This window comes from Bidens hawaiensis, unplaced genomic scaffold, assembly GCF_021521415.1.
Source record: "Bidens hawaiensis isolate Kalapana, Puna unplaced genomic scaffold, B.hawaiensis_p1.1 tig00043759_1, whole genome shotgun sequence".
Lineage (NCBI taxonomy): Eukaryota > Viridiplantae > Streptophyta > Magnoliopsida > Asterales > Asteraceae > Bidens > Bidens hawaiensis.
The window spans coordinates 92,342-115,886 of NW_027497765.1; the positions used below are offsets into that span (position 1 = coordinate 92,342).

General features: G+C 36.2%; 1 protein-coding gene across 1 annotated transcript; it reads left to right on the forward strand.

Moving 5' to 3' along the window:
• Window positions 1–11,700: 11,700 nt before the first annotated feature.
• LOC143594510 (protease Do-like 9) lies at window positions 11,701–16,993 on the forward strand. The gene is made up of 9 exons (XM_077073806.1): window positions 11,701–12,232; window positions 13,455–13,654; window positions 13,743–13,923; window positions 14,756–14,947; window positions 15,053–15,285; window positions 15,362–15,463; window positions 15,572–15,622; window positions 15,693–15,797; window positions 16,870–16,993. Exons 1-9 carry the CDS (start codon window positions 11,701–11,703, stop codon window positions 16,966–16,968), a joined length of 1,695 nt encoding a protein of 564 aa, XP_076929921.1. The 3' UTR covers window positions 16,969–16,993.
• The last annotated feature ends 6,552 nt before the right edge of the window (window positions 16,994–23,545 follow it).

Genomic DNA, 23,545 nt, shown 5'->3' on the forward strand with positions numbered 1-23,545 from the left:
AAGACTTGCTTATAAAAGTTTGGATTACTGAATTTTAATAATCTCAACTTTGGCATATTAGCCGGAATTAATCCAAGCGAAGAAATGTTAATTTACAAGGATGAAAATTAACGACTCACTTTTCATTTACCATATTTAGGGATTAACTTTTGACTTCATTACTGTCATATTTTGTCCAGTTTGTAAGTTGAAAAAAGAGGAAAAATAATATAAATAAAAGAATAGAAATATGAATTAGTTGAAATAAAGTCGTGGGATGTGATGTACAAGATTTTTGGAAGATAACAAGAAGCAAGCAGAGAGAAAACTCAAAGTGATTTGAGCTATTTATTGAAGCTTTTTTTAACTAATATCCAAGTCAATATATTTAGGTGTATTTTATGAAAAGTTATTTGATGCATGACTTAAGTGGTCAAGGACATCCAAAGACTATATAAAAAAAAAGAGCAGGTTTTAGATTCAAGTTCCATAATAATAACAATAAATAATTAGGGGCCCATGTTGCGTCAAAGAGTTTTCTCACTTATGGTGGGTTTTTTTCATGAGGATGGAATGAAAATGATTGGGTGGCTCTATGGCCTGTCAGTGATTCAAATGACCTTTAAAAAAAATATGATCTTATGCTATACATTATCTTATGTCATTTTCTTGTTCATCTCGGAAAAGAAAAAAAAAATATTATTTGACCAAACAAAGATGATGAATGAGGCGTAAAAGCATTTTAGAACATCCGCAATAATTATAAATGACCGTGATTTTGAGCTAAACTGTAGGAATAAGAAGAAAACACCTATAAGAATAATCTTGCATGGTTACATAGCCAGGGGTGTAACATAGAAGGCTACCACTGTACAACGTGTGCATAGGCAACTTACCTAGTTAGATGAGAATAATCTTTCGCAAACACCTTACACCCCCCCCCCCCCACCCAAAAAAAAAAGAAAAAGTCTAAAAGTCCAAGCTTTATCACTCTACATTCCCAAGTTATGTAAATTTTCTATAAAATTTTGATACTTGAGTATGATTCTACATAAAATAGTGCATATTTGAATCTTTACTACATATATAATCTAATCTGACTAATCTATTAAATCAAAATATGTTTTTCATATTGGATTGGATGCCAACTAATCAATTTATGTTTATACATATTCCACACAATTAACTAATTTTTCAATTACCATTTCTTTAATTTAATAAATTTTTATTTTGAAAGGTGGTATGGGCACTTCATCACTCAGATAGATCGTGGTCATCCATCCCGGTAAAGTTTTCATTATCAGGCCCTTTGAAGCATATCGTTAAAATATCAAGAGAAGTGGAGGAGTTGGGTGTGGATATAAGTAATTAAAGCTATGAGGCGAGAGGTAAAAAGTGGTAACACCACCCTTTTTTGGTTTGATTGTTGGTGCGGAGATGAAGCGTTCTACACCCGGTTCCCACAGTTGTTTGCTCTTGAGTTAAATAAAGGGATATGATATTCGTACACCTTTTGGTTATCCACACACCCTACATACGATAGTATAGGGGCTATACGATCGTATGGAACCCCATGTTAAAGGATGTTTGGATAGGTCAAAGGTGTATGAATAACCAATGCCTTAAATAAATTATGCCATGTCTCGGACCGTTTGATAATGTATTAGGGTGAAGTTTGTGGACACTTGAGCTGGATACGACCTCTGTTCGGGCCGGAGGAAGTGGAAGAGTTACGTGGGCTGTTGCTTTGCTTGCCAGTATATGTATTTAACTGATGGAGAGGACCAACTGGTGTGGGCCTTGGAAGACAACGAGGAAATTCTCTATTAAAGGTTTAAAGTGTAGATCTAATACTAATTGGGAGGATATAGAGAGTTACTTAATTGAGTGGAATAATCTAGTACCAAAGAAGGTTGGGATCTTAGAGTGGAGGGCGGAAATAGAAAGAATATCAACTTTGTTTTCATTACTGAAACGGAGCATTATGGCGGCATCGGTTGTGTGTCCATTATGTGAAGAAGAGGTTGAGTCGGCGGAGCATCTTTTTGTTTCTTGCCCATTTGTTCAATCGGTTTGGAGTATTGTTGATACTTGGTATAAGGTTCCGATGATATTTGCGTTATCTGTCCGGGATCTACTGGAATTGCATAAATACTCCTGATTGCCGAAACGGATGGCAAAGGTGTTTCACGCGGTATGCCAAACAACAATTTGGTGCATTTGGAAAACAAGAAACGTGTTGGTCTTTGAAAGGAAACCGGCATGCATAAGAAGTACGATAGGGGAGGTCAAGGCGTTGAGTTTTTTGTGGGTAAAAACTAGGACAAAGTGGCCGGAGCTAACATGAGAAAGGTGGAATGCGTTTAATTTTAATTATTAGTAAAGGTGTAATGGGTGGTTATTGGTGGCTGATCTTCTTTATGTTTGGTGAATATGGTGTAAATATAGTTTGTTGGTCGATAAAAAAAATAAAATATTTTAATGATATAATAGTTAATACATTTACTGCTATGTAATATTTATTAATTTCCACATTTAAACCAGTTATGTCTTTTTTAAAATTTTATTATTAACAGTTTCTAGTTACTTCAATTAAGTTATTATTATCTAAGAACGAATGATTGGTTTCAATAGCTTTATTAATTGGCTGAATTTTTATGACATATATATTATTGATTTATCGGTCAAAAAGTGTCTGGTACAAGTGGACTACATTTGGGCATAACAATTGGGACGTAGTTGAAAAGAAATTATAGCAGTTTGATATAGTTTAGGTTCAAGGATACGGTTTGTTATCAAACTGTGTTGATCAGTTTCTATAATCGATGATATAATGTAAACAAGGAAATATGTAATACCTGATAATCCAGTGATGTTTGAGATTGACATCTTCTTAATCTGATCGAGTTCCCCTTTAGGGTGTATGGTTAGGATGGAGATTAGGTGTTCTTGATGAACACGATTTGAGAGAGAGAGGTAGGGGATGATTCTTATGGTGTTATTATTCATCATTAGTTATTAACCTCTCTAATAAGCTCTCTATATATACACCCAAGGGGAAACCCTATTAATGTTAGTAAGGGTAATTCCGTCCATCAAGGATTTACCAGTTATAAACATAAGGTTATTTAGGTCAATGATCAATAATAAGATAAATAATTATAAGGGCCATATATAAAATATATATAAAATATATATTTATTCTAACATTCTCCCACTTGGCCTAGTAATTATTTATTATGAGCATTAGATTAGTCTGATCAGAGGTTAATACTCATTTTAGTTCTAAACCCAAATTGCAGCAGAGAAATACAGTCGTTGAATCAATATTCGACTCAGGACCCCCATTAATCATACTACAACTCAAATTTAAAACCTAACTTTAGGATCAAATTGACAAATAAGCCCTTACCGTTGATTTGTATAATTAGTGTCTATACGTCTTTAGGCATGCATGAACGTATTTAGAGACAAAACAAATTTTCAACGTATGAGGAAAAATTAATAATTAATCATTCATAGTACGATACGCAGTTGCGCTTGGTCATTGGTAAAACCCGTCTCTATTATCGGCCATTTAGGAGACTTATGGGTGACAGACCTTTAATTAGTGGATCCATAAGCATATCATGAATGCATTCGATACAAAAGTTTAGTTTCCTCTATTTGTTCTTAAGTCATAAGCGAACAATAATTTAGACTTGTATCGAATTCTAATGCAGCTCCGCTTGAACTGTTACTGTTCAAGAAATAAGGGTAGCTGACTTTATCACAATAAGTCTTCAATATTGGATTTATATGAAGTTAATAAATTATGAGTCAACTGATAAAGTTTTCCAACAACATTTAGTGACACGTTGCGTTATGATCAGCAACATATTATGTCATTATAACTTAGGTCGTTGTTATCAGTTAGTTAGGACTCCTTCATGAGATAGTAATGTCTGCTGACATAAGGATATACCCAGAAGTTGACAAAGTTAGAATATTAGTAGTCAACCGTTTTTTTTTTTTTTTTTTTTTTTTTTTTAGTTCTCACTTCTTCTTCTTTAAATTATTGTGTCTCGTTTCTTAGAGATATTGTGATATTTTATCAGATGCTTCACAATAGAAATAATTAGTCTAGTGTTTAGCAATGTGACCAATATCTAAACGAGTATAGATTTGAACCTTCTTAAGGCATCTAATTAATGATGCATAAGGAAATAATCTCATTTATCCTATTAGCCTCTAAAGGAGAGCAATATTGTATGTTACAAGTGTAAGGACCCGTTTCATGTAAAACATATAAAACTAATGAGTCTATCTCGGTGTATTTTGATAACTATTAAATAAGAGGTATCTCCGAGATTGATTAGGTCAAGATATGCGTTAACAATACTTTGACTCATGTAACATATACTTGTCAAAAGAATGTCATCTATATAAGGACAAGTTTACATTAGTTGCTCCCACTCATCTTGAGGTAGGTAAATCAATCCACTTAGTTCTTGATGAAGAGAGTTGCATTATGATTTCATTATTGATTCTTGCATCAACCCATACATGGATTTTATTGACTTACAAACTAAGTGTTCTTAACCTTCAGTTTAGAACTTACAGGTTATTTTACGAACATGTAGGCCAGTGTTAGGGAAAGTTGTTTTAATGTTCATGTAATGTAGCTCTAAATTATTATAAGCTACTAGAACAGTGATGATCCTCAATGTAACCTTTTGTAAGACAAGGAACTAGGTTCTTTGATAATTTATTCCCTCTTGAGTATACCTTTATCAATCAATCATACCTTTAGTGTATTAACGTTATTCATTCAGATTTAGTTTAGTAATGACTACCTTTTAGGTAATTCAACCAAATCCCAAACGTTATACTATTTTAGAAGATTGATTGATTCTAATGGTTTAATTAGAAGAGGTAGGATCATTAAACCTTCCAAAATCCATTTAATCTTTAGTCAGGTAGGGTACATAATCATCAAAGTTAGTAGGCCTTTGAGACCTAGATGACCTCCTGAGTTGATTATTGGGTTTATAAGGAGTTTCATATTTTCAGGTATATTAGGAGCAATATTAGTTTCTAAGTATGTAAGAGTTGGTGCAGTATGGTGTACAAGAGGTGTAATCGGAGTTAAAGTAAGCGACAATCTCTCCCCCCGCGTCTTGTACTTAGCCAAGTTATGATAAGGACTTTTACTGCTCCTACTGACCTTAGAAATATGTAAGAATTCAGCATGCTTAGGGTCAACATCAGAAGACCAATAAATTCTAATTGAGGATTATATTAATTAGTCTTGGTAAGAAATCTAAGTTTTCCCATATTTAGGTATCCAACAAAATTTGTTAGGAGTAGCATTAAATGTTAAGGAGACAAGATATAATGGAGCAGTGTCTTATACAAGGGATGTTTTATGAGGTAGATTAAGTTGTTTCTCCCCCATCTCTTGCATATAAGGACACTCAGTGCTCCCACTGATCTTTTAGGCCTCTAAAACTCTATACAAGTTTTGGCGATTCATGTCATAGGAAACTTTCATACAGTTTAGACTTGATTTCCTTATTGTCCATATTTCATAAGAAATTTTAAGGACATATTTAGAAGGAATACTGATAAGTATATATGAATTGATTTCTTTAAAGAACTTGTCCAGTAGGAAACAGATTAGATACAAGTTGATATTCTTCTAAGCTCCACTAATAGCAGTGAATTTTAACTTATGGTGGACCTCACTTACTCCCTTTTTCCAGTTTATATTTAGGGCATTTAACACATGCTTTCAAATCACTAAGAATGAGATTTAATGGCAATTCATCCTTTGTCAACCGAGTCATGATTTCTCATGAAAATTTTGGTCTTAATGGATGAAGTACGTAAGTCTCATTTATCTTTTGTTAAATTCTCATTTCTATGATAACAAAAGGTTGTGAAATTTGTAGCATCGCTTAGTTTTATCTTATAAGGTTTCTATTCAGATAATAACGACCGATAATATGATAGTTTTAGTTAGTAGTGACTTTGTTTTGGTCATTTAAAACCTTATAACTGTCAAAATGTAGCTTTAGTATTGATACTAAATTCTGAGTAAACTCTAGAATGTTTAAGGTATCATAAAGCTTAATACAAAACAGCTTTTATGGTTCTTACAACCTTAACATTAAATGAGTCACTGACTCTCATCTTAATTATTATCGATTTCTGATAAGGAAACGTATAAAACTAAACTCAACTAACATGTGTTAATAGGGATATTAATATTAGTGGAGTTAAATATCATTAATTGGTAACTACCTTTCTTAGCCAACTGTTCCCTTGAGGTATGGATAGTCTCTTTGCTCGTGCCTAGTCTAATGGCATGATTTTGCAGTGAGACTTTCCCTTTGAGAACTTAGAGCTGGAATCAGTACTTGTATTTTGTTTCAAGACTTTAGAACTATCCTCTTTTAAGGTTTAGTGGTAATAAGGTGAATAACATTTGATTTTCAATTTTAGGCATTCCTTTTCCTGTACATATATTGCTAGCAACACACTCAGTTTCCTTTAGTACTTCTGAGTGTTATAGTTGATTCTTAAGGCATCTAATTGTACTGGTGGAAAAGTAATACACTGAAAAGACTTCATTAAGTTCCATGTTTAAGCTCTCAGTTTATGGGTCATGGAATTAAATATTAGGATGTATTCACAAATGCCAATTAACCTTTTTATTTAGAATTAGAGTGTTTTGCATGCATCTTAGGAATTGTTTTGATTCTATTATTTCCATAGAAAAAAAAAAAAACGTTAGTCTTAGGAATTTTAGAATCCGTAATTGCTCACCTGATAGGAATCATGTAAGGAGTTCTTGATTATCATAAGAGACATATTTATTTATCCCACTGATTATGCTCAAGTGTTTTTCTGTAATACTTTTATCAGAATGAGCAGTAAGAATTTCAAGTCTTTAAGGATAATCAAGACTCAAAAGGGCAAATTTTATAAGACCCTTTTAGAAGCAAAACTCTTCTTAAGTTTTGTAATAAGAGTGGATGATTTAGGTTTGAGATTCAAACTTTATAGAAGAATTTTAGAGTGATTTATGTTATGGGTAATCTAATAAGGCAGACTGAAATTAGGATCATTAATGAAGGATCATTAATGTAAGGATCATTATGAAGATGTGATAATTTTAAGTATAACACCAAAATTAATTTTATTATACTTAAATAAAATAGATCACCGTTGGGCAGAAAATGTATTATTTAAGTATAAAATTCTTGTGCGAAAATAATTGTAACAAATCACCGTTGGGCAGAATTGGAACAATCAAGTTGTTATGCACAAGGTAAGTTTGCAATACATAAATGTAACAAATCACCGTTGGGCAGAATTGAGACATTTAAGGTATTTAAGGCAAAGTTAATGTCATTTGAGTATCTAGCAATTTTAGGATACTCATCTTTTAGATGACTATGCTTAGTTAGACTAAAACAACTTTGTTAAGCTACCACATCACCATTGGGCAGAAGTGAACTCATGAAGTGTTGTTTAAGTTAAGCAAAACTAAAGTCATGCGAATGTCTGATAATGTTAGGACATACACTTTTAAGTGACATACTTAATTAGACTTAAATAACAATATTAGGTTACACATCACCGTTGGGCAGAAGTGAACTATAAGTGTTATTTAAGTTAAGTAATTTAACGGAGCAGGGCCCCTTAATCAGTTAGGTTATATATAAGGGTTTCTGATCATTTCGCAACATGTAAGATATAAGTAAAGTTGCGATTTCTTCGAAGTGATGTTGCGAATTTGGTTAGGGGATTTTAGATGTTGCGAACAGTGCAGTCATAAGTAATGTTGCGATTGATGTTTTATAAGAGATGTTGCGAATGATGTTGTTATGAGAGATGTTGCGAATGGAGTTGTTGTGATGTAATCAGCATTGTTGCGATTTAAAGCACTCGCAACATAATTGTTGCGATTAAGAGTACTCGCAACATCCTGTGATTTTATGGGCTGATCGCAACATCAATAGGTAATACTCGCAACATCTTGCAAAATTAGCTCGTCGCAACATCTTAAGTAATACTCGCAACATCTTAAGGTTCGCAACATTAGTGACTTTTCGCAACATATGTCCCTTCGCAACATTCTGTGATGCTAGGTTCTGATCGCAACATAATTAGTGGACATTCGCAACATGTTACTCGCAAGATAATATGTAATTCTCGCAACATCATGCGATTTCGCAACATTTCATTTGTTGCGATTAGAGTCCAGTTGTTGTGAATAGATGCCTTGATTCGCAACATTAGCAGAATTCGAAAAGAATAATCAACCTGATAACCTTTTCCTAATTTTAAGGGATTTGGGAGATTCTGTTATAAAGTTTTAGATTATCTCAAAATTTAATAAGATTTCAAAATTATATCTTTTATCTTATTTAAAAGATTTTGAAATTAAACTTAGAGATAATATTATCTCTTTAAAGTTTTAGATTATCTCTAATTTTAATAAGATTTCAAAATTATATCTTTATTTTATATTAAAGATTTTGAAATTAAACTTAGAGATAATATTATTTCTTTAAAGTTTTAGATTATCTCTAATTTTAATAAGATTTCAAAATTATATCTTTTATTTTATATTAAAGATTTTGAAATTAAACTTAGAGATAATATTATTTCTTTAAAGTTTTAGATTATCTCTAATTTTAATAAGATTTCAAAATTATATCTTTTATTTTATTTAAAAGATTTTGAAATTAAACTTAGAGATAATATTATCTCTTTAACAGATTTCATTTTCCCAAGTTAATCCTAATTAAGGTTAGTTTTCGAAAATTATGATGTTCTTCAAGAACATCTTCGAAAAAAAAACAAGAACAGTTTCAAGAATTTTACGAAACTGTTTTCGATTATATTATCAGATTTAATACTGGAATCGAAATCTGAAAGTTTTGTAAAACAGATTTCGAAAATAATCAGGTTTTTATAATGAACAGGTTTTAATCAGACCTAACAATTCGTTAGAAGTAATACGAACATCAGATCCAATCAGTTTTATGATGATGATCAAAACCGTAAACATAAGGGTTTTTATGGACATCGAAGAAACTGATTAATCAACATCATGCTCTGATACCACATGTTGATCAGTTTCTATAATCGATGATATAATGTAAACAAGGAAATATGTAATACCTGATAATCCAGTGATGTTTGAGATTGACATCTTCTTAATCTGATCGAGTTCCCCTTTAGGGTGTATGGTTAGGATGGAGATTAGGTGTTCTTGATGAACACGATTTGAGAGAGAGAGGTAGGGGATGATTCTTATGGTGTTATTATTCATTATTAGTTATTAACCTCTCTAATAAGCTCTCTATATATACACCCAAGGGGAAACCCTATTAATGTTAGTAAGGGTAATTCCGTCCATCAAGGATTTACCAGTTATAAACATAAGGTTATTTAGGTCAATGATCAATAATAAGATAAATAATTATAAGGGCCATATATAAAATATATATAAAATATATATTTATTCTAACAAACTGTTCATAATATTTCAAAAATATTTGCCCTAATATTATTTTTTATGTTTATCTCAAGGTTTCTTTTTGACTTTTTTTTGATACAGCTGTGATTAACGTGTAATGGACAAAAAAAATCTGCTAATAGTTGATAAATGACTACCAATGGTGTTATGATTAAGGTCGTTTCTCTATATATGAGTGAGTAAGCTTTAGCATTTTCAACTAAAAGATGGTTATGGTTATTTTATATGTGTGTGTAAGATTCAAGCTCTTGTTTTGCATGACTCTAAAAAACAAATGCAACATCTACAATGCTACATAAAAGTTTATATATAGAAACAAAGATACATTTATCATTGATGTCTTCTTAGTTTTTATGTTAATTTAAACGACGGATCAGGCTCATATTTAGTTTAGGTCATGGTTTTTTAGTAAAATTAGTTCAGCCAAAACAGGTTATGAACGGAGAGTGTTCGGATCGAAACAGGTTGTTTTAAAAGAATACCATATTGGTTCGGTTAAAACATGTGTGTCAAAAAGTGTTATGATTCGAATAAATTCGGGTCGAGTCGCGCTGTTTTAAATCATAATATTTTCTAACTTAAAAATAAAATTCATTATTCATGTATTCTTAGTTTTATATTAACTTAAAAAAACGGGTCAGATTCGTGTTTGGTTCAAAACAAGTTTAGGTCAATGTGTTTTTTGAGTAAAATAAGTTCGGTTCAAAACAAGTTGTTTTGAAAGAGTATTAAATTAGTTCGGGTCAAAATGGACGGGTAAAAAAGAGTTATGATCAGAATGAGTCTGAGTCGAAATGAGTTATTTTAAGGTATAGTATTTTCTAACTTAAAAGTCAAATTCATTATTCATATGTTTTTAGTTTTATGTTAATTTGAACGAGCGGTTCAGGTTCATATATGATTCAAAACAAGTTTGTTGAAACAACTGACATTTTCAAACCCGACGAAAAACTTTTTCTATTGAATTATTTCCTTTATGAACAATTTATGTTATAATCCTTGTCACTATTATATTTCGTGTAATATATAATTTTATTTATGAGAAATTGTTATTCCTAAATTGTTTGTCATTATGGATTTTTTTTTAAATAATTATAATTGTTTCATATGATATGATGTATACTTCATGCTTGATTTCACATGTAACTTGTATCGAATGTATAAATATTTCTTTTATTGACATTATATTATTTTTTCAGCATGTGTAATACACATGTTACTAACTTAGTAAAATATTAAAACTCAACTAAGTCGACTTCGTCATATTTATGTGAATCTTTACTAGATATAGGACTGTCTAAACCGCTCGTTGCTCGAACTCGCTCGTCGCTCATTCAGAATTTGTTCGGAAAATGCTTGCTCGTTTTTTCACTCGATTGTAAACGAGCCGCTCCGCTCGGTTCGGTTTAAGCAACGGTCAGCTCGGTTCGGTTCGAGTCAAATATTTTAAATTCATTTTATATAAATTTATATACTCATAAATATTTATTTTGTTTTAATAATTATTTTGAATATTGAAAAACTGAATATTAAATATAATATCTTTTAATTACTGAATATTTTTCTATTACTTTAAATATAAAAAATATTATATTTAGTTTTCAATATTAAAGATAATTATAAAAATAAGTTATATATTTGTGCATATATATTTATATAAATAATTATTTTTTAATTATTAATTGTTCTATTACATTGTATCCAACTTCAAATTTCAATTTTATCAAAAATTACAAGTTACCACTAGCTTTTCTAAAATTTACTAATTTATTTTCATGCACATCATATTTAACTTCAAGCTTGTTTCTTATAAAAGAATTTAATGGGAAAAAAAATAAAAAAAAAAAAGCAATGCTCCGAACTCACTCGATACCGCTTGAAAAATGCGTGAAAAATAATCGATTCAGTTTGGATTGGTTTGATCTTGGCTCGGTTCAATTTGAAACGAGCCAAGTAACGAGCGTGCCCTCTCTCGATCCGGCTCAGCTCGTGAACAATCCAAATTGAAATGTAAAAGTCAGCTGGGTTAATGAATTGGGCTTCTCAAAACCCACCAACTCCGTAACAATTATTAGGTCTTATAAGCTCAAGCCCATTTTCTCGTTCTCTTCTCGTAGCTTCGTCTCTTTCTCGCCGGAAACCGTCAAATTCCATTTCGTCACGTCATTTGCCACCGGCGTGTCACCATGGAAAAACCCGCGAGAAAACGTGGCCGGAAAGCCAAAGCCACACCGGACACCGAACCAAACCCTAACTCCTCCACAACCGCCACCACCGCCGCCGCCGACAACGTCGTATCCTCTCTAACGGCCGCCACCGACACCACAACAACCGACCGCCGCGGCTCCAAACGCCGGAGGAAAACCGGAAAAGAGAAAGCCGATGACGTGGCGATGGTTACGTCACCCGAACGACGAGCGGGTAGGTACAGCGAGCATAACGGAGAGTATGACGTCACGGCGGTTGTTTCGAAGGTTGTTCCGTCGATGGACGCGGTGGTGAAGGTGTTTTGCGTTCACACGGAGCCTAATTTCTCGTTGACGTGGCAGAGGAAGCGGCAGTATAGCTCCAGTAGCAGCGGGTTTATAATTGGCGGACGTCGGGTTTTGACGAATGCGCATTCGGTCGAGCATCACACGCAGGTTAAAGTCAAGAAACGTGGCTCGGATACCAAGTATTTGGCTACCGTGCTTGCTATTGGCACCGAATGTGATATTGGTTAGTACATTCATATTCTGTAATATTACGCGCTTAACGGTACTTGCTAATTAAAAAAGTACGGTATGTGAATTTTTTATTTTCTTAAATAATTGAAATTAGTGGGCTAGACTATTGATAAACCAAACTTAAAACTGTCTAGTCATGGCGTATAAAGTAGGTAAGCAGGTCGTATTCATGTTTGATACTTATATTAGACATGAATTGCCAGCCTGTTAATATTAACACTAGTATCGAACATGAAAACGACTCGTTTAACACTTGTCTTTGGTGGTTTGAGTATGTTTTATGTATCAAGAAGGAGAAATGATTAGTTTCGTACTTAAAAAAGCATAAAATTGCGTGGTGTACTTTTTTTAGCTAAACAGGTCTTGTCGTGTCTTGGTAGACGGTTATTTAGCACTCATTAATTTTGTATTGTAATTGAAATCTTTAGGAATCAATGTGAAATTTGAGGTGAAATAGAGTGTCTAGATGTGTGATTAAACACATTATTTAGCTTTTCGTATTTGATTATTAAGTTAGTAGTTGGAATTTAAAGAATTAGTTAGTAGACCTTGTAACATGTAAGACAAAAAGAAGTCATTGTCTGAAACTGGGAAGACTTTAATAATCTAAAGTGGCACCATTTTTATGTAAAATGTGATCAATCTTTGTTTTTCACTTGAAATATTTAGGAATTATTGTGAAATTTGAGGTTAAATAGGGTTTCTGGATGTGTAGTTGCTGATTAAAGTGATTATTTAGCTTTTCTGATTTGATTGTTAGGGTATGTTTTTCAGTTGGAATTTTAATGAATTCATTGGTAGGCCTTGTAACATGTAAGACAAAAAGAAGTCATTGCCAGAAACTGGCAAGAATTTTATAATCTAAAGTGGCACCATTTTTATGTAAAATGTGATTAATCTTTGGTTTTTACTTGAAATATTTAGGAATTATTGTGAAATTTGAGGTTAAATAGGGTTTTTGGATGTGTGATTGCTGATTAAAGAGATTATTTAGCTTTTCTGATTTGATTGTTAGGGTATGATTTTTAAGTTAGTGGTTGGAGTTTTAAAGAATTCGTTGGTAGGCCTTGTAACATGCAAGACAAAAAGAAGTCATTGCTAGAATCTGGGAAGAATTTAACAATCTAAAGTGGCATATTGTGTAATCACAATTTCTGCTAGTTATTTATATACAAACCTAGTTATAAACTAAGCGATTTTGCATGCAATTGCAGCAATGTTGACTGTGAATGATGATGAATTCTGGGAAGGAGTATCACCCTTGGAGTTTGGGGACTTGCCTGCATTACAAGACGCTGTTACTGTCGTTGGCTATCCCATTGGTGGAGACACAATCTCAGTGACTAGTGGTGTTGTGTCACGCATTGAGATATTATCTTATGTTCATGGATCAACCGAGCTTCTTGGTTTGCAGGCATGAAAATTCCTTCTCTCTATTTTATTAAAAAAATGTCTTTGTTGACTTATAATTGCTGCTTGTTGTTTATGTTCTTGATTTGCAGATTGATGCTGCAATAAATTCTGGAAATTCCGGTGGGCCTGCCTTTAATGATAAAGGAGAGTGTGTTGGTATCGCGTTCCAGTCTCTTAAACATGAAGATGCAGAGAATATTGGTTATGTCATACCAACTCCAGTTATCACTCATTTTATTTGTGACTATGAGAAGAATGGAGAATATACAGGTTGGCTAAAATGTTTAAATAACTAAGTTTTTGTATATTTTCTGGGTTAATACCTTACAAACCAGCGTACCTTTTCATTGTTTTGTGAAAATGTTTTTCAACTGTAATTTTGGTGTCTAAAAGTTGCTGAGTTTGTTTAAAATGCGGGCATTCGTGAAATAAATGAAAAATGTCGTCTAGTAGCATACCTGCTACACACCTAGAGATAGGTAGATGGTTTTTTTTGTTGATGTGGATGTCATGTAGATATGTAGATAGGCCTGTAAATGAACCGAACGTTCAATAAACCATTTAGCGGGAAGTTTGTTTATGTTTGTTTTGTTTAGTTAAAGGAGTGAACATGAACATATGTTTTGTTTGTTCCGTGTATGGTCGTGAACGTTCGTTTATGCTTGTTTGTTTGCATTTGTTTATGTTTGCTAGATTACGTTTAAGATTTTTCTTTTGCATATTCTTTTAAATCCTTTTTGCTCATTACAATTTAGTATGGTTTTATGTTTAGAAATCCCATATTACAATTTATTCTAGTTTAGCATGTTTGCTTATGTTCACTTATCTATGTTCAGTTATCTTCGTTTGTTGTTTATGTTCGTGAGTTGTTAATTTATATAATTAACAAACGAACATAAACGAGAGCACAATCACGTCATTATTTTAATTTAGTTTAGTTTGCGATGACACTTCATTAATGATTGATCCTTATTTAAGGAAAACCATTATTTTGATATTTTTCGTACCAAGTGAAAAGTATGCTGACTTTATATTGTATTAAGTTAGTAATCCTTGTTTTCTTTTTTCACAAAGTCATATTCTTTTTGGATCCAAATTCTAGGGTTTCCAATTCTTGGAGTTGAGTGGCAAAAGATGGAGAATCCAGATCTTCGCATGTCAGTGGGAATGGGTAATGAGCATAAAGGTGTACGTGTTAAAAGAATCGAACCCACTGCTGCCGAATCTAACTTGTTGAATCCTTCTGATATAATCCTTAGCTTTGATGGGGTCAATGTTGCCAATGATGGAACAGGCATGACATTACGTTTTTATTGTTAGCTGTTTGTTGAGTAAATATTTTTTTATATGTTATTGTTTGGGATTATTTGCTCATTTTGTGTGTTATCATTGGTTATAGTTCCGTTCCGGCATGGTGAGCGTATTGGTTTCAGTTACCTTGTTTCTCAAAAGTATACTGGTGATAAGGCTTTAGTTAAAATACTTAGAAATTCAAAGATACGCGAGTTCAACGTTAATCTTGTAACTCACAAGAGGTTAATACCGGCACATATTGGCGGCAAGCCGCCTTCTTATTATATTATTGCTGGATTTGTTTTTACAGCTGTTTCTGTGCCTTATTTGCGGTCTGAGGTACATTCTCGAAATTGACTTATTTATAGTTATTTTTTTAAAATCAACTTTTTAAATTACATTTTCTAATTTTCAGTATGGGAAAGATTATGATTTCGATGCTCCTGTGAAACTATTGGACAAGCATCTGCATGCTATGGCAGAAACTGTTGATGAGCAACTTGTTGTGGTTTCTCAGGTTAGGTTTCTTTGTATAAGTGGGCCCACATTGGTTTATATTATATGTTTTTCTGAACAAAGAATATTCTGAAAATAATGAAGTTATATTATTTTTATTAAAATTCAGGTGCTTGTGGCAGACATCAATATTGGTTATGAAGAGATAGTGAACACTCAGGTTAAACCCAAAAGATCCAAAATGTGAATATTATATCCATCTTTTTTCTCACTCGCTGTGATTTGTGTAGGTTATTGCCTTTAACAACAAGCCCGTTAAGAATTTGAAAAGTTTGGCAGATATGGTAGAAAGCTGTACCGAAGAATTCTTGAAGTTTGACCTTGAATATGAACAGGTTCTTATGCAGCTTTTTTTAACACCAAGTTTTCAATTTCAACTCGTTTATTTGAACAAGTTATATTTTATTGATAACGGGTGAAACACGCAGGTTTTAAAAAAGGTTAGGTATGTCCGTGTGTGGGTCAAATGAAAGCGGATGGTTTACATTTTACAACCTTTTAAACCATCTTATTCTAAAAGTTATATAATTTGTTTCAGAGTTAGTTACCTAAGTTGTCCCTGCTTGCCTTTTTGGGTACTACGTTCCAAAAGTCGCAATTTGGGGTTTATGGAACGTGTTTGTGGTCTAATACTAACTTATACTAACTTTCTTATTAAGTTTAGATAAGATGACCAAAATACCCTTTTATAACGAACAAGACTATTTCTGCAATTAACTATATTCTGATTACAAAAATGGCCCCTTAGGTTATAAAATGATACTTTGGTCATTATATTCCAATTTAACAGAAGTTGGTCTTATTTTTCCAGACTTGCTACCTTTAGAATTTAGTACCTAAAGGTGTGACTTTGGTCAAACTACAAGGACTATTCCTGTAATTAACTCTTTTTTCATTCTTATTAGAGTGAACTGCGGTTTTCGTCCCTGTGTTTTGTTCAAATCTGCGGTTTTAGTCCAATAGTTTCAAATTTGTGATTTTCATCTCTGTGGTTTCATTTCACTTGCAATTAAACCCGAATTCAGTAAACCCGCTAAGTCTGGTTGTTAAACCCATCATCGTGTCCTTCACGTGAGGGGCAGTTTTGTCTTTTTTTCCCCCCAAAATACACCTCAGCCCCTCACGTGAGGGGGCCTGCGAATTAGGACTGGGGTTTATTTGGGGAGTAAAAGGACAAAACCGCCCCTCACGTGAAGGACACGCTGATGGGTTTAATGACCAGACTTAACGGGATTAGCGAATTCGGGTTTAATTGCAAGTGAAATGAAACCATAGGGACGAAAATCGTAAATTTGTAAGTATTGGACTAAAACTGCAGATTTGGACAAACCACTTGAACAAAAACCGAAGTCTACTCTTATTATTAAGATTAGTTTTCTGATGTATTGATTATTATAATGCATGTAGATTGTGGTGTTGCGCACTAAGCCGGCGAAGAAAGCAACCCGGGATATTCTGTTAACACATTGTATACCTTCAGCCATGTCGGAGGATCTTAAGTCATAAAAACCGAGTCTTGTGGAACTGATGCATATATGGTCTCCATCGGTTGACCATACATGGGAGTTATAAGACGGGCAACCGATATCTGGTCTGTTGCTCATATTTTGCTAATCCTGTGTTAGTTATCAGGTGTTTTCTTTTCTGTATTGTGATTTGTTTGTAACCGGTTAACTACAACGACCACAGTTTTGGACCTTTGATGCCGAGCAAAAGGGTTGACAGGTGATATGTTTAGTTAAACAAGGACAACTCACTTGTTAAATGCAGCCTTTGCTTTAGGTGGCGTTATCCATTTAATCATGTTACATTAAATTATATAGTGGTAATTATATTAACTAAAGCTTTGCGAATCTAAACACATCAATAAACACAAGTACATATAGTGAATGTAAAATGGAGGTGATTGTAAATAGTTTAGAATGATTGCATTTTCTAAATTAAAGCATGGTTGGTTCGATTGATTTTAAGATTTATGTGGGTTTGATTCTACGATTTGAAAACCTCGGTTTAAAGATCCGGTTCATGATTATGAAGTTAGAAGCCAGAACTTAACTGAAGAGGTAGGTCCCAGTAGAGCCCATTTGGTCCCGCAAGACTCACCTTAAACAGGGACGTCTGCGCAAAAACCAACTGGATCCGCAGGACCAACCATGCTCAGAGACGTGACGTCCTTACGCGCAGTACGCAAGCTGTTCCCGCAGGAAATGCCTCCCATGGTGAAGGACTCCGCCTGTTCCCGCAGCCTCGGATACAAGCCATGAGGGAAGGCCACCCGCGCAGCATGGCTACACGCACAAGGCACTTAGCTCTCGATCATTCAGTGTCACCTGAAGGAATGAGCCAAGCCGGGAGCAATCCCGCACAGAGGCGGGAGGGGGAATACTCCCGCCCAAATAAGCCAGTCCGTATACTGAAGGATCTTTTACTGTACCTGACGAGGTATGGGCGAAAGATCTGATCAGAGATACGACAGCTCACTGATACAGTATGGCGAGCAGCATGCTCCTGTACTGTATCACTATTAGCCGCTGCCTACTCACCAACTACTGCCATACCACGTGCGTAGCCGTCAGTTGGTGGAACAGGAATAGTATACAGCAGGCCTGGTCACTATCAGCCGCTACCTACCCACCAACTACCAGCAGGGCACGTGCGTAGGCTACTGTTGGTGGAACAGGAACACTGTTGCAGCCGGCCATACCTCTTTGGAAACCTACCTTCGGCTATAAATACCCCAAATGGTATGATCATCGACACATTACATTATCATATTATCATCATAATATACCTGATATCTGCTCTAGCAATCTCTTAATATACTTTTATATTTAAAGAGCAATCTAGTCTGATTCTCACGCCGGAGGGTGGTCACAAGGAGGAACCCCCCCTTCTCAGTGACGAGCTCACGGTGTCTGTTTTGCAGGTTATCAGAAGAACCATCTTCCAAGGGTCTAACCCCTCGTGGGAAACAGCTATCTAACCCCCAGGTTACTAGTAATCTGCCCGGGGTTCTGTTAGTGTTTCTTCATTGGCGCCATCCGTGCATAAAGCTAGAACTTTATTTTTCTCCAGTTTTTTCAAACTTCTACAAAGATGGTTAGAGAAATTCCGGTAACCACAACCCCAGCTACTGGGATGAACACCGGCAACACAGTTTTTACGAACACTACCCCGGCTACCGAAGCCGGGGCAAGTGAAGTAAATTTTACGAACACTACCCCACTTACCAAAGCTGGGGCAAGTGCAGTAAATGACCGCCTACTGGGATCCACCGATACCCAGTTTGAGAAACGAAGACTCCCCCGCCAGACTCTCGATGAAGTTAAGGCATGGGCGGAGGCACGACAAAAGGAATTCCAGGCTGAGTTGGACGAACGCTTGCGTTCCGTGCAACAGGCCGACGAATTCGAGTATTGGGAGGATGACTCGGAGGAATCCGACTCCGACGCGAACCCTTGCCATAGGGCAAAAGGGAAGCGTAAGGAAACGGAATCCCAACCGAAAAGGCATTTTGGACAAGCCTTCAAACCAAAAAGCACAGGTGGAAGTCCACGAGACTTCTCTAAAACGTTCAGACCAAACGTTGCAAATGCAGGAACGTCCAAATTTGCAAGGGACATTGCTGAAGCAATCGCCCCAAAGAGTGCCAAACAAATGCCCAACATAGGCACATATGACGGTATATCTGATCCAGACGATCATTTGAACAGGTTCATAGCGGGGGCAACCGTCAGCAATTGGACGGAACCCACGTGGTGCTACATGTTCCAAATGACGCTTGTTGGGGCTGCTAGAGCTTGGTTTGATCGTCTACCGGTCAACCACATCTACGACTGGGCAGACTTCCAACAGAAGTTTAGCCAACACTTCAGCCAGCAACGGAAGTATACCGAGGAGCAATGTGTAACATCTGCCCGAATCCGACCCGACCCAGATACCCGTTTTCTGATCCGATTCTTTTTATGATTTAAAAATTAATTATAATCTTTATAAATCTAACCTTTAATAAATCTTTATGTATATATATATTTTTAAAAATGTTTCTTCCGCCTCTCCTTCCTCTTCTTCTCTTTTCTTTCCGCCGTCCCGCCTTCTTTTCTCTTGTCGCCATCCCCCCCCCCCCCCTTTGTTTAACCCTTGAGCCTTGAACCCCTTTTTCTCTTAACTCCTTGCTTGTCCTTTGGCTCTTCCCGCCTAAGGATGTCTGCGCAGCTCCACGCGCTAAACTCCTTACAAGGAAGCCTGCGTGAAGATTGACTGTTCCTGCGCTACGCGCTAGGAACTATAGTTCTTCCCGCGGCGCGCTAAGAATGATACTTCTCCGCGCGACGCGCTAAGAATTGTAGATCCTCCCGCGACACGCTGTAAATTTGTAGTTCTTCTCGCAGCGCGCTAAGAATTGTAATTCTTCCCGCGACGCGCTAAGGATTTATGTTCTTCCCGCGACGCGCTAAGGATTTCAGTTCGTTCCGCGACGCGCTAAGGATTTGTGGTTCTTCCCGCAGCGCGCTAAGGTTTGTCTGTGTCAGCCTTCTGTGTGTGCCTTCGCGCTCGCGCACTCAGCTTTCTCGCGCTAAGTCTTGTGTCTTTTATCTTGATTTATCCAGCCGTTTACCTTTGGTGATATCTTATCTTTTGGGCTGTTGACCTAACTTGCTTTGTGTCTGAAAAGTTACTTTCGGCGCAGCATGCGCGTCAATCCTATTGGTTGACAGAAAAAGGTGACTGACAATATCTTTTGAGATCTTCTTTTCCTTATCTTGAACAGTGTTTGCCTGACATATCCCATGTGCTGTGAACAGTAACCTGACAGCTTTTTCCCCTTTTCCTGCTGCCATATCTTTTGCTTAGATTTGGTGAGATATTTTCCCCTTTTTCCGGGATTGTGTTCCCTAGGGTTTGCCTATTTATACCCAGCCATTTTTCTTTAACATTTCACACACAGACACTTAATCTCTTCTCCTTCTCCCTGCTGAAGATCCTCGCAGCGCAGCCGTCAACATAACTCCAGCTCTCCTTGCCTCTGTTTTTCTTTCTCTTCTTTTCTGCCCAGATCTCGGTTAGTAAATGTTTATAATTTGTTTAAGTAAATCGATGCATATTACCTATGGTTAGTTATAATCAAGACACTAAAACCAATCGTTAAACCGATAATCTTATTTATAGGTTAACTTTGCTTGTTTGGTTCTTGCTTTAATTATCTTCATCGCACCGTTTATCATGTGAGTTATCTCGTACCTAATCCCTTTTTATTTTTAATGTTTTGGGATGTTCATGTGTTCATACAAACTTAGAGTCTTAAACTGTTTATGAACTTTAGTCGCGCAGTATCCCATGTGTTGAGGATGTTTACTTGGCTGTTATTTGTATGTGTGTATCATTAACCGCTTTGTTCGGCCTATTCCGAAGTTTTCATGGATCCATTGGATGAACACGGGAGACCTATCGTTTACGGTTTTTCTTTGTTTACACTTGCACTGATGTTTTCTCGTTTTTGTGCTTAATTGGGAGCACGGATTGAACTATGAGCTATGATCTATCTTAGGCTTGATCACAATCTGATTACACCCTTGCTAAACTCTAGACATACACGTGTTGCGCGCAGATTTACCGTATTGCATTAAACTTGATTTCTCACCAACACGCAAGTGTTTGACGTTTATTTTAACACATGTTCAGGTTTGCAGTAGCTGTTTTGGAGCTTGAGGTCACGTAGGAAGTTTTCTTTTATTTTGGACCTAGATTAAAATGTATCAAGACAAGTATATGTTGATCGAATACTTTGCTTTATAATATAATGATTTTTGTTGATTTATGTTATCTTGTGTTGCGCTGCGCGCGCGCGATAAATGTGTATTAATAAATATTGACACCCAATAGTGTCACGGGTAATGAAACAATATGTGGCGCCCCGATGTATAATCCGCCTTTGGTCGGGGTGTGACAGATTGGTATCAGAGCTCGTTGACTTTAGGATAGGTGGTTAGACGTAACGACCTAGAAAACTTAAGTCCCCTCTCGCGCATGAGAGAAATCTCGTGTTTGCGCGCTTATTGTTAATTACTCGTTATTTATAAATATGCTCGCGCCTGCGCAGTATATGATTTTATGTTTTATTCCGCGATCTTTCGATTTTTATTTATGTTCGTTTGTTGGAGTTGAAAATCCGAGAAGTCATGGTGATACATGAATAGTTGACTTTCAATTCCCATTTACTTTATATTTTTAAGTTGAAGATTGAAAAGTCATGGTGATACATGAATTGTCAATCTCCAATGCTTATTTACTTGTATATTTTATATTGAGGATTGAAAAGTCATGGTGATACATGAATCGTCAATCTCCAATACCCGTTTGCTCGTATATTTTTTTAAAAATTGAGAATTCGGAAGGTCATGGTGATACATGAATTGTCGATTCTCGATTCGAATTTGTTACCTTTATTAAGTCTGCATATAAAGTCATTTACTTTACCTTAACTTTTGTTAGCAACTAACTTCGCGAAACAAGCTTTAACAAGGTTATACTTTGCGCTAAAACGGTTTCTCATAACATGATATTAACTAAAACTAGAACTTTTATAGAATGCCTCCACTATCAGCTCGTTATCAGAGGAGAGAAGCCGCGCGCAGACGTAGGCAGCAACGTTCCCAGGAAATGGCCGCCGCGATAGCCCAAGCCTTAAACCAAAACAATAACCACTCTGGTTACAATATTAAATCCTTTAATGCGGGTAACCCTCCGAAATTCAAAGGACTTGAAGGAGCCACCATAATGCTCCAGTGGCTCGAGAAAATTGAAAACACTTTTCTCCATACCCATTGCCCTCCAAACCAACGAACCTTATACGCCTCAAGTGTCCTGGAATCTAGAGCGCTTACTTGGTGGAACGGAGTAGCTCATGCGCGTGGCGCAGAGGTTGCTTCTAGCATGCTCTGGGAGGAATTCAAGGAACTTCTGACGCGAGAATTCTGCCCTCCCAACGAAGTCAAGCGCCTTGAGGAGGAATTCTGGAACTTGAAGCAGTACAGTGGCGAAGCGCGCGAGTACGCGACGCGCTTCCACGAACTAAGTTTGCTTGTCCCTCACCTTGTTACCCCTTCCCGCCGAGCCATCGAAAAATTTCTTGGGGGTCTTCCCATGGAAATTCAAGATTCTGTATGGGCGAGAAACCCAGTAACCCTCTCTGACGCCATCGAGTTGGCCGCTGTGCTCAGCGACAACCATGTCAGAGCAGGAACCCTGTTCCTGCGGGGAACTGAAAAGACCAAACCCACCAAGACTGACCCAGAACCAACAGAAACCAAGCCAGAACCCTCAAACCATAAACGAAGGCGCAAAACCAATCATCAAGCTTACGCGCTTACTAACCCACTCGTTGTCCAGCAACCCCTTTACCAACCTCCAGTATACGCGCCTAACCCACTGTCTACCTACCCAACTCCCCCTGTAGTCCATAACTATGCCTTAACTAATCCTGCACTCCCTACCCCGCCAACTAAGAAACCCTACACAGGAAATCAGCCCTTCTGCCCAACCTGTAAATTTCATCACCCAACTCAAGCCTCGTGTAGGCAATGTAACCAATGTGGCCGCGCTGGTCACTCTGCTGAGTACTGTAGAGTCCCTCCCGCCAACCCAATGGTGCAAACACCACCAACCTACCCGCAGAACCCACAACCAACATACCAGAATCCCCAACCAAGATCGTGCTTTAACTGCGGTGATCCCAGTCATTTCCGGAACGCGTGCCCGAGGCTACAAGTACAGATTACGCAAGCGAATCCGGTGAACCAAATTTCGAACCAAGTGACGCGCTGACAAACTTTTAATATAACCGCGCACCAAGCGCAAGCGATTAATGACGTAGTTAATGGTACATTTTTTTTTAAACGGGCATTATGCATCTATACTTTTTGTTACTGGTGCCGATAGAAGTTTTATTTCCCGCGCGTTTGAGCAGAAGCTCGCGCGACCGCGCATTAACTTAAGGAAAACTTCTGTTGAATTGGCTAATGGCGAAACTATTTTAATAAACTTTATAATCATGGATTGCACGCTTAACCTTAATGAAAACGAT

Excerpts from the sequence above, each read along its gene's own strand:
- LOC143594510 (XM_077073806.1), top strand. The coding sequence starts at position 11,701 with ATGGAAAAACCCGCGAGAAAACGTGGCCGGAAAGCCAAAGCCACACCG. Across the intron at positions 15,623-15,692 it reads AAGAGATAGTGAACACTCAG|GTTATTGCCTTTAACAACAA; the intron begins GTTAAACCCAAA and ends TGATTTGTGTAG. Across the intron at positions 15,798-16,869 it reads TTGACCTTGAATATGAACAG|ATTGTGGTGTTGCGCACTAA; the intron begins GTTCTTATGCAG and ends TAATGCATGTAG.